The 12,537-nt window shown below is 38.3% G+C and overlaps 1 protein-coding gene across 4 annotated transcripts in view; it reads left to right on the top strand.

The window, feature by feature from the left end:
• Positions 1–12,537, top strand: part of unc5db (unc-5 netrin receptor Db) — a 249,648-nt gene that overhangs the window by 225,765 nt on the left and 11,346 nt on the right. For all 4 annotated transcript variants that reach the window (XM_017709276.2, XM_017709277.2, XM_017709275.2 and 1 more), the window contains one exon: positions 9,432–9,581. In XM_017709276.2, the coding sequence (XP_017564765.1) occupies positions 9,432–9,581 (150 nt within the window). The remainder of the gene's footprint in view (positions 1–9,431; positions 9,582–12,537) is intronic.

Raw genomic sequence — 12,537 nt, 5'->3', positions numbered from 1 at the left:
GCAGCTGAAAGCATGTTTCACTCTGCATAAGGTGCGGGTACTTCTCAGGTATCTGAGTCACGCGCTTCCTCTAGCAGCCCACTTTTTAGCGAGAATGGACTGTTTTTCCACCGTGTGGCTGAAGGCGTCAGCCACAGGCCTGGGGTCAGTTCTACTTTTCGTCTCGTAGTGAGAGTTGAAGCCACTAGGCAACAGAAATCTGAATTCAGATCTGCTGCTTTCAGCCAGAAGAGCAGGATGTTGATGTTGGCTTTTGAAAGCGTGTCAGGCTGCACTTACATTTCCTCTCTGTGTGCATCTAGTTCTGTTTTTGACAGAATCACAACTTTTCAACCAGGGTTTCAGCTTTGTTGGCTTGTGGGTCCTCAGACATAGAGTGTATTATGTAGACAGTAGTAAACGTCTCGCTGTAAGAACAGCACCATTATAATGCTTCAACATACAACATTTTTTGGATAGATTTACAGTTTCAGCATAATCTGATAAAATAATCAGTGTGGAATACTTCACCACAAATGATGGCAACAGCCATCCTAACCTGAATTCTGGTGAAGACAGAATGGTGAAGAAAATGCGGCAACGTCAGACTAAAGATTTTTACTCGTTATTCTTGCAGGGAAACAAAGCCTGCAAGGTTTACGAGATGTTGAAAGCACCCTCAGCCTCTACGTTTATGACTTTTACGCTGACCAGTCACTGGCTTTGCCTCATACCACGAGCTTTTGTTCCACCATAAGAAAGCCTCTGCGTGACGTCTGCGGTTGTTCGTTTTCTCTGCAGTTACGTCTTGTTGCTCCCTGAAGCCAAGCGAACACCATCTCTACAAGAAGCATACAAGGCCTCACAAAAGTCAAGCTTGTGGTGCGCAAGTGATGGGTGCTACTGGTTTCATATCTTCTTGACTAACCAATGTACACTTGCCATTGGTCTGGTTTATCAGGCCTTGTAGCTTCACTCCTTGCCCATTTTATCAGAAACACCTACCATGTGGTTGCAAGTGTAAATTTACAGTTATAGACTGTACTCGTCTACACAGTCATTGACCCCATCTACCCCATCCATCACTGGTAAGGGACCACCCTAGGACCACCACTGACCAGGTATTGTTTGGGTGGTGGCTCCTCAGCACAGCAGCGAACACGAAAGTTTAGACAGGACCCACTTTTGCTGTCTGTAGACAAAAGCTTTTGAGATTTTGCTCCTTGCCAACTCAATAGCTCAGTAGCTTTCAACATAATTCCTACAAATGTTCAATCCACACCGAAATCCTCCTGTTCCGTACCAAATTAAACCGTGTTCCGTCATTCCTCATGCCCTTGAGATGGTGCTGTACATATCTGCCTCTTTTGAGCCATGGAGAATTTTAACAAATGCTACTTATACTTAAGGAAATCCATGAATTCTCTGATGGAATACTTACTGGAATGGCAATTTGCATGGGAATAACCTAACCTGGGGTTATGTTTACAGATAAAATACTCCTAATGTAATAACTCCTCTGTTTACTCTTGGTGTTTTGCACCTGTTTGGATTTGGTTATCCGGTTTATCATTAAACCTTGTTCTCTTCCATCTGCCAGCGCCTGGAACTCTGTCATCACTTCGCGTTACACTATGGTTTGTTTCATAGCATGGGATTAATATAACCTTAGATTATTTCTACTTTTAGTTTAATAACACAAGATTTATACAACCTGGAGTCATTTCTACAGTTCGTTTTGTAGCGTGGGATTAATATATTATTTCCATGGTTTATTTTATAGCAGCAGATTAATATAATCTGAAGTTATTTCCATGGGTCATTTTATAGCACCAGATTAATATAATCTGGCTTTATTTCTGTGGTTCATTTTATAGCACAAGATTGATATAACCTGATGCACTTTTTACAGTTTGTTTAATAGCACATGTTTAATATAATCTGGGATTGTTTCTGTGGTTCGTTTTATCGCACGAGATTCATATAATCTGGATTATTTCTACAGTTTGTTTTATCACATGATTGGTTGTGTAACTCAGGAATAATATAACCATGGGTCATTTCTATAGTTAGTGGTTAATTCTACAGCATATTGTGCTCCAGTATTTCCATCAATCTTTTAGCAATAATCAAAATATGAAAATATGGAATATGTTCCCGTGCTTTACGTACTCCTGCAGAGATAAAAACAAGTATACATTTACTTTATAATTGGACTTAATTGGAGTTGTTTTGTGAATCATTAAACTGGCTCATTTCCCAGATGAAAACCCCTGGATCATCAGTTAAAGGGGTCGAACACTTTCACACACTACTGTATATGAAAATGCGGGTGAGCTTCTTGTCATGTTTTGAGCATATCTAAAAATAAATAAATAAATAAAATAAAACTTTTGGCTTTTGTCTAAGTCTGAAATAGCTCTACGGTGCCAGTTTGGAGTTTCACTTGTATTTGCCAATGAACAAAAAAGTGTTTCTACATGAAAGATTGATTGTTGGTAATTAGTGTCGTTTTGGAAACTAAGATATCTGATTTTAAAGTAAACAGTCTTAAATACCACCTCGGCATCTTTCTTCATGAAATTGTTTTCACTTAGCAATTTGCACATAGGATTCTTCATTTTGATGGACATTAATTATTGAAGCTCTTCTGTATGTGTCTAAGTGATGTTGGGCGAAAAGTTTCAGAGCTGCTCTTGGTCAGATTCAAACCTCAGTGCCCACAACACATTTAAAAAAGTTTAAGTTTAAGACAGGAGCATGTTTACCTCGGTGTTACATCATCGTTTCCTTTTTAACAGCACTTTATTATCGTTTGGGGATTGAAAACAAAAAAGTTGATCTCATTTTGAAAACAAATATGTTGCCATTATTCCATTATAAGTCTTCAGCTGTGCAACTGTTGTTGTATTTTGTGCTTCATTATGCACAACACATTTTCAGTTGGAGACTGTTCTAGACTGCAGGAAGGCCAGTCTAGCACCCACACTCTCTGATTACGCAGCCATGCATTTGTAACAAATATAGCATATTTCTTTCCATCGTCATGACATCTGTGAGAAAGGCACCGTCTAGACGGAAGCATGTTGCTCTAGAATATGGAAATATCTTTCAGTATTAATGGTGCCTTCACAGTTGTGCGAGTTTTCCACTAAACCCCCAATTTTTGGCCTTTGACCTTTACACTGGTAACATTCGGGGTGGTTCTTTTCTTCTTTTGCCCAAAGAACACAATATCCATTATGTGCATAAACAATCAAGTCATAAACATCAGGCTCATTTGACCACAATACACCTTTCCACTGTGAGGTTGAGCCCAGAGAAGTTGGCAGTGTTTCTAGACATATGGCTTCCATTGTGCACAGTACAGTCTTAACCCCTTAAAATCACAGGCTTATTACATACTAAGGCTTATTACACAGTACCTACATGGACTGCAGTGCAAACTGGCCGAGCCGTTCTTAGGTTATAGAAGTGTGTAGTAAAACTTTGGGCTTGCCAGCAAGTAGTTAACTCATATTAGTGGATGCAGTGATGAATGATATTTGACAGTGTTTTGTCAAAGAATTCCAGAGCCCAAGAGGTGATTTCTGTGGTGGTACCACTTGGATCCGTCCTTTCCTGAATGCTCTTTTTATACCCAAGCGTGATTGATCACCTGTATAAGATATTTTTAAACAGTTCACTGCGTTCCTAGTCTTAAATTACCCCATTCCCAACTTTTTTGGAACAGAGGCTTGTATTTCCAGTGAAAGCAATGACTTTTAGATGCATTACCTGCTTGTTTTGAGGGGCAGGGGCTGATGTGAAGGTTGTGGTGCAGGAGTTCCAGATGATACTGAGCCGAGAAGAGAAAATGTCTTTGCACTATTCTCACTTTAGTTCTCCACAGCCCTGTGTTGCCATTTTTCTTAGCATATATTGACTATGCAAATGGGGCTGATATAAGTCGGGACTTTACGTTTGCGAAAAAAGCAGAAGTTGTTGATCTTGTTTTCCCTCTGTTCTTCTGAGGTTTCGTCTTGGGCTTGTATTCTAAATTGCGGGAGGCAAAACCGAGGGTGAGGTGCATTGAAACGGCGAATGGTCTTGCAGGATCAGGTTGAGATTTGCTGACAGGCTCAAGGCCTCCTTCACCGCTTCTTATAGATGTTTTCATTTCTGATCATTCATGGTGGATTTATATACATATACAAGTAAGGCTGCCAGTATTGATTAATCGAGTAATCTATTTTTTATCTAATCTGAGCTTTAAAATAATATATTAATCTAACATGGAGTTATGTCTACAGTTCATATCATAGCACAGGATGAATACTCAATTCAATTCAACTTTATTTGTATAGCGCTTTTTACAACAACACTGTCACAAAGCAGCTTTACAGAAGTTTGAAAACACCCAGTTACAACATGTATCCCCCAGTGAGTGAGCCAGAGGCGACGGTGGCAAGAAAAACTCCCTCTGGAGGAAGCTAAGAGGATCTCTGTTTGAAGACTGTGTTCTCAAAGTGAATTTTATAGTCTCCTGCAATTATTACTTTCTCTGTGCTCACTGCTAGGTTTGCAACAGTTGGGGGCAGTCGTGGGCTGGAGGTTAGGAATCTGGCCCTGTGACCGGAAGGTTGCCGGTTTGATCCCCAGGGCCGACAGTCCATGACTGAGGTGTCCTTGAGCAAGACACCTAACCCCCAACTGCTCCCTGGGTCCGGTGGATAGGGCTGCCCACCGCTCCGGGCAAGTGTGCTCACTGCCCCCTAGTGTGTGTGTTCACTAGTGTGTATGTGGTGTTTCACTTCACGGATGGGTTAAATGCAGAGATGGAATTTCCCCGGTTGTGGGATCAAAAAAGTATCACTTAACAAAGTCACTGAATTCCGATTAAGGTCCTGGTGGCCTATAAATACTGATTAGGTTAAGTACGCTATGATTTGTGGTTGGATTGGTTATGTTTATGAAAAGAATTGAAAGTGAGACTGTGTTTCTGATTGATGTCTAATGAATTTTTATAAATGACACATATACCACCTCCTTTGCCAGATAGTCTAGGGCTGTGTACATAATTAGAACCTACAGGGGTGGCTTCATTTAATATTCATGAGGTTTAATCCACGTTTCTGTGAGACATAATACATCAATTTTATCATAAATTATAGTATCATTTACAATGAGAGCCTTATGATGAATATCTGCTGGGATTATTTCTATGCTTGGGTTTTATAGCAGAGGATTAATATAATCTGAGGTTGATTCTATGGCTTGTTTTATAGCACAGGATTAATATAACCCAAGGTTGTTTCTTTAGCTTCTTTTATAACACATTATTATAACCCAGGGTTATTAGTACAGTTAGTTTTATATTATGGGATTAATATAATCCGGGGTTATTTCTACGGTTTGTGCATTATAGCACAGTATGAATATATGCTGGGATTATTTCTATGACTTGTTTATTATAATTTTGGGTTGTTTTTACAGTTAGTTTTACAGCACAGGATTAATATACCCTGAGTGTATTGCCATGGCTTGTTTTATAAAGTGGGAATAAAATAATCTAAGTGTATTTCTGTGGCTTGACTTATAACATGGGATTAATATAATCTAAGTGTATTGCTGTGACTTGTTTTATAACATGGGATTAATATAATCTGGGTCTATTGCTGTGGCTTGTTTTATAACATGGGATTAATATAATCTAAGTGTATTGCTGTGACTTGTTTTATAACATGGGATTAATATAATCTAAGTGTATTGCTGTGGCTTGTTTTATAACATGGGATTAATATAATCTGGGTGTATTGCTGTGGCTTGTTTTATAACATGGGATTAATATAATCTAAGTGTATTGCTGTGACTTGTTTTATAACATAGGATTAATATAATCTGGGTGTATTGCTGTGGTTTGTTTTATAACATGGGATTAATATAATCTAAGTGTATTGCTGTGACTTGTTTTATAACATAGGATTAATATAATCTGGGTGTATTGCTGTGGTTTGTTTTATAACATGGGATTAATATAATCTAAGTGTATAGCTGTGGCTTGTTTTATAACATGGGACTAATATAATCTAAGTGTATTGATATGGCTTGTTTAATAACATGGGATTAATATAATCTGGGTGTATTGTTGTGGCTTGTTTTATAACATGGGATTAATATAATCTGGGTGTATTGCTGTGGCTTGTTATATAACATGGGATTAATATAATCTAAGTGTATTGCTGTGGCTTGTTTTATAACATGGGATTAATATAATCTGGGTGTATTGCTGTGGCTTGTTTTATAACATGGGATTAATATAATCTAAGTGTATTGCTGTGACTTGTTTTATAACATAGGATTAATATAATCTGGGTGTATTGCTGTGGTTTGTTTTATAACATGGGATTAATATAATCTAAGTGTATTGCTGTGACTTGTTTTATAACATAGGATTAATATAATCTGGGTGTATTGCTGTGGTTTGTTTTATAACATGGGATTAATATAATCTAAGTGTATAGCTGTGGCTTGTTTTATAACATGGGACTAATATAATCTAAGTGTATTGATATGGCTTGTTTAATAACATGGGATTAATATAATCTGGGTGTATTGTTGTGGCTTGTTTTATAACATGGGATTAATATAATCTGGGTGTATTGCTGTGGCTTGTTATATAACATGGGATTAATATAATCTAAGTGTATTGCTGTGGCTTGTTTTATAACATGGGATTAATATAATCTGGGTGTATTGCTGTGGCTTGTTTTATAACATGGGATTAATATAATCTAAGTGTATTGCTGTGGCTTGTTTTATAACATGGGATTAATATAATCTGGGTGTATTGCTGTGGCTTGTTATATAACATGGGATTAATATAATCTAAGTGTATTGCTGTGGCTTGTTTTATAACATGGGATTAATATAATCTAAGTGTATTGCTGTGGCTTGTTTTATAACATGGGATTAATATAATCTAAGTGTATTGCTATGTCTTATGGTTTTATAGCACGGGATTACTATAACCTGTGGTTATTTCTATGGCTTGTTTTTGGTGTGGGATTATAATAACATTGGTTTATTTATTTATTTATTATTTTCCATCTTGTTTTATAGCACAAGATTAGCACTGACGCAGTGAAAAATGCTAATCATTGCATTACCCCACCTTCCACGTAAAACTCATTTCATCCGTACTTTAAAAACTCTTCATTAAGCAAAATATTAAAAAAAACACACAATAGCAAAACATGCGTAAGTGGGTGTGGCCTTGTGGTCCAACTAATCTACGGCAGGTCAGTGCTAGCATTGCGAAGAAGTCGGAAGCTAATTAGCCTAGCTAATCCAGAAGGGTGCTCAGGACTTATTCGCTGGAACGTCATTGCCCACCCTGCTCACATTTTCCATTTCCCTTGTTAGGGCCGTGCATTTCCTTCCGAAACCAACTCTGAAAGTGTTGTGGTTACAAACCCAAGGAGCCAAAACCGGCCCACCCCTTTTATTTAATCATTTCTGTTAGTAGTGAGCTTTGTGTGCCTTGAAAAGCTGCGAACGCCGCTGTTCCTCTCGTTTTCGGCCTCTCACTCTGCGTCCTCCTCCTCCTCTTCCCTCTCGCGCTCTCGTCAGAATCAATCAGTATAGTTCTGCATGAGTGCTCAGGCCGCCGTCTGCGAGCGGCGCGAGATCGAGAAGGCTGAGAGCCGACGGCGGCCGCGCGCACACATCTGAACAGCCCACCGCAACACAAAGCAATTATGACACATGAACAGCGCCACGTCTGGAATCAAAGCGCCCCTTGATCAATTTCAATTCAATTTACTTTTCTGAGCTTCAAGCCAAGTGTGGTTTGTTTGAACCCTCCATTCTTTTGCATAGCCTTCATATTCTCCATGAGAAGCCGACAGCACAGAACACATCTGTGGCGGCTTCTTGTCTCCTTTGTCTTTTTTATCTCTCGGAGTATTTGCTGATTTTACTTCCACCGGAATAATTCATATCTAACTGCCCCAAGTGTGAATTTAACTATATAAACAACAATCTTATTTTTCATGTATTCACAGTCTTATTGTAACGAATAACACTAGAAATTGTTCCCTCACTACTTTAAATTGTACAGTGTGTACAGTAAGTAACTACTGTGATTACTATACTAACTACTTTAATGTGGTATCAGCTACAAATCTATTTCTATGAATAAGTCAGTGTGTATTATGAATTATTTAGTCATTCTGAATTATTCAACATCAGCTATGAATTTATTTTTATACATTATTCGGTATCTACTATAAATGACTCCGTATCTACTATGAATGATTTGATATTTATTTTGAATTCTTCAGTAGCTACTATGAACTGTTCATTTACTACTTTAAATCATTCAGTATCAGCTATACATTTATTTCTATGAATTATTCAGTATCTACAATAAATAATTTAGTTGTTATGAATTATTTAAGATCAGCTATGCATTTCTCTATTTGAATAATTCTAATATAAATGACTCAGTGTCTACTATGAATTACTCAATATCTACTTTGAATTATTCAGAATTATTCAGTAGCTACTATGAATTATTCATTAACTACTATAAATGATTCAGTATCAACTATACATTTATTTAGATGAATTATCCAGTATATATTATTCATTATTTAGTAATTATTATGAATTATTCAGTACCAAGTTTGAATTTATTTCTGTGAATTATTGTTTCTACTATAAAATATTCAATATCTACTTTGAAGTATTCAGAATTATTCAGTAGCTACTATAAATTGTTTAGTAACTACTATTGAATATTCAGTGTCAACTATCACTTTTTCTGTGAATTGAGTAAATACTGTGAATTACTGAGTGTCAACTATACATTTCTATGAATTATTAATACTTTGAATTATTTACCCTCAACTATGACTTCATTTATATGAATTATTCTGTAACTATTATGAATTATTCTGTAACTACAGTTTTTTCATATGTATCAACTGTATCTGTATCATGTAACAACATTAATTTATTTAAATGAATTATTCACTATGATTCACTATGATTCACTATGATTCACTATTATTCCTTGCCAACTATCTACTATTTAATGGCTACTATTAATTATTCAGCATCATCTCTGAATTATTCAGTAGCTACTTTTGCCAACGTTTCTATGCATTCTATAAAAAACATTTAATTACATTTTGAGTTTCTCAAATAAAATAATTCCCTATGAATTATAAGAACCCTCATGGTGTTTAGGGGGTTCATAGGGTTCAGAAGTTTGTGAGATCAGTTGTGTCTATGAGGCAGGAAGGTCAGTGCAGCAGTGGTCAGAAGAGAGATAAGGATGTGAAGCCTGTAGATGCTAAGTCAGCATCCCAGCTGCCTGTCCCAGGATATGAAGCCTCAGTGCTGGAACTGTTGGCATCCTTTTGAACTGCTTTGCCCTGAGCAGCCTTTTATCTTCCCACCCGCAGGGAGTGGTGTCTGCAGAGACCAGCAGAGGAGGTCTGCTCCTGGAGGAACCCAAGACTCTGCTGTTTAAAGGGAACACCTACAGTCTACAAGTCTCCATCCAGGACCTGCCCCAATTCCTGTGGAGCATCAAACCCTTTACCACCTGCCAGGTAAGCTAGCGGCACTTTCTTTGTTTTTTTCGGTGCCAAGACTCCTCCGTGACTTAACTGTACACTGGAAAAAGTAATGTGAGGAGCTAACTTCCCATCACTTTCGTTTGCTTACTTTTGCCCGTCCTTGTGCGGATGTGATAAACCGTATCTATGTTGAAATAATGTGCACATTTGAATGAAGTCATTTCAAATACATTCAAAAAGGGTCTGATACTCCAGGCATTCCCATGCTGTATAATCAGAGAGCACGTTTCCAAGGATTCAGTATCAAGTAATTGCCATTAAGTACATGTTATCCTTTTTTTAGAATATATTTATGAGGAGATTAGATATAAGATGATTACAAAAGAAAGCTACTGATAAAACAGGAGCTCCCTGTCACCACCTTTAGTAGAATTAGGTCAGCTAACTAAATACTTACCGAACTATTTTATCCATGACAGACAATAACAACTTGTTTGGACACATATGGATCATGTACATTATTGTGCAAAAGTCAAAGACCGCCCTTCATGGAGTTCATCGAGAAAAATGGAACTCCCAAACAACCACCTGCAAGATCTGGTAGAGCACCAAAACTGTCGCCACCACATAAACAGCACCGAACTTTGAAGGTGGGACAATAAGACTGCAGATTAATTTAAAAACATTCAAATTAAAAGGCAAGCTGTGATGAAGACAAAGAGCGGGCACAATAAATACTGAAAGCAGACCACACTGGTCAGTGCTCAGGGGACAGAAACTAACTAAAGCAACGGCTAAGAGGAAATCTCCAGCTCCCGTCCAAACAAGACATGACAAGAGTAAGGTTAAGATGCTACTGCTGCTGTTCTCACTGGTGATGAAAATGGGAAACTGGGTTCACCTCATATTCATGTTTACCCTGCGTTTACATGAGTTTCATGATCAGTTTGACCCCGTTGTCTGCTCACATAGCTATACCAAAATGCACACACAGGCCCAGTCCTAGAGTTCTACCTGATCTAACCCACTTCATTCAGAGGATTAATGACTATGGCCTACTGATGGGTCAGATGGGACTTGCTCTGCACATCACCCTTGTCTCCTGTCTTTTTATGCTGATCTGTGGGCACCTCTGGAGAAACGTAATTGGTAAGATTAGAAGCCAGGAAGCTGATCTCAGAACAGCAGAGTGTTTATATTTCCAGCTGATGGTATTGTATGGTTACATTGCACTGTCAACCTAGAGTCAGCGTTCTGATTCAGGGGAAGGAGAAAGACTATTTCAGGATCGAGTCAGTCATCCTACTCCAGCACATAAAAACCACGGGGACGTGACGAGGCAGGATTTACTGCTTCAAGTCAGGCTCCCGTTTCTCTACCAATCACATTCTCTCTGCTCAGCAGCACTGTGAAATCACACTGCATCCAGACACACTGGAGGGGTGCAACGCAGACGAGGGTTCAAGGAATATAGTTTGGGGAAAAATCAGTTTTATACAGTTTCTCCCTCCCTTTACCTGAAATGGAGTCGATCAGGCAAGACACGCTTGCTTCTTTGGTTTTGCACCAAAGCTACAGGGCTAATGAAGCTAACATGAATTTTGACAATATAGATAACAATAGGGCTGGACCAAACTGCGTTCCACAGGCCTTCAATAATTGTTGGTATGCAATATCACGTATTGTCATTTTTGCATGATACTATACATTTCGAATGGAGAATTAGAAATGAAATGGTCAGCATTTTTATTTAGTTATTTTGCTAATTTATACTGTTAAAAAACGGCTGTTTGTTGAATGGACAACTGGCACATGTAATTTTAGAAAACATGAAATAAATAAAAAGAATATAAACTTATATATATATAAGTTATATATAAACTGCAATATCGGGATTTTCTGTGTGGATTTTATACCATGGCTCAATCACTCCCAGCAAACCTTGCAATCCCCAACCAAATAACCGAATAGAATCAAACTACAATCAAATTGAGGTGGACTCTACAACTGAATTGAGGTGGACTCTACAACTGAATAGAAGTGGACTCTACAACTGAATTGAGGTGGACTCTACAACTGAATAGAGGTGAACTCTACAACTGAATTGAGGTGGACTCTACAACTGAATAGAGGTGGACTCTACAACTGAATAGAGGTGAACTCTACAACTGAATAGAGGTGGACTCTACAACTGAATAGAGGTGGACTCTACAACTGAATTGAGGTGGACTCTACAACTGAATAGTGGTGACTCTACAACTGAATTGAGGTGGACTCTACAACTGAATAGCGGTGACTCTACAACTGAATAGAGGTGGACTCTACAACTGAATAGCGGTGACTCTACAACTGAATAGAGGTGAACTCTACAACTGAATAGAGGTGGACTCTACAACTGAATAGTGGTGACTCTACAACTGAATTGAGGTGGACTCTACAACTGAATAGCGGTGACTCTACAACTGAATAGAGGTGAACTCTACAACTGAATAGAGGTGGACTCTACAACTGAATAGTGGTAGACTCTACAACTGAATTGAGGTGGACTCTACAACTGAATAGCGGTGACTCTACAACTGAATAGAGGTGAACTCTACAACTGAATAGAGGTGGACTCTACAACTGAATAGTGGTAGACTCTACAACTGAATTGAGGTGGACTCTACAACTGAATTGAGGTGGACTCTACAACTGAATAGTGGTGACTCTACAACTGAATTGAGGTGGACTCTACAACTGAATAGCGGTGACTCTACAACTGAATAGAGGTGAACTCTACAACTGAATTGAGGTGGACTCTACAACTGAATTGAGGTGGACTCTACAACTGAATTGAGGTGGACTCTACAACTGAATTGAGGTGGACTCTACAACTGAATTGAGGTGGACTTCACAGCTTAATGGAAGTGGACTCTGATGTTAGGGTTAGGATTATATATCAAGGAGTGGTACAGTGGCACAGTGGGTCACCAGCACTTCAATGGCTTGG

The sequence above is a fragment of the Pygocentrus nattereri genome, chromosome 20, assembly GCF_015220715.1.
Source record: "Pygocentrus nattereri isolate fPygNat1 chromosome 20, fPygNat1.pri, whole genome shotgun sequence".
In the NCBI taxonomy this organism is placed as follows: Eukaryota; Metazoa; Chordata; class Actinopteri; order Characiformes; family Serrasalmidae; genus Pygocentrus; species Pygocentrus nattereri.
Note: the sequence above shows the minus strand (reverse complement) of the source record. Positions and strands in the feature narration are given on the sequence as shown.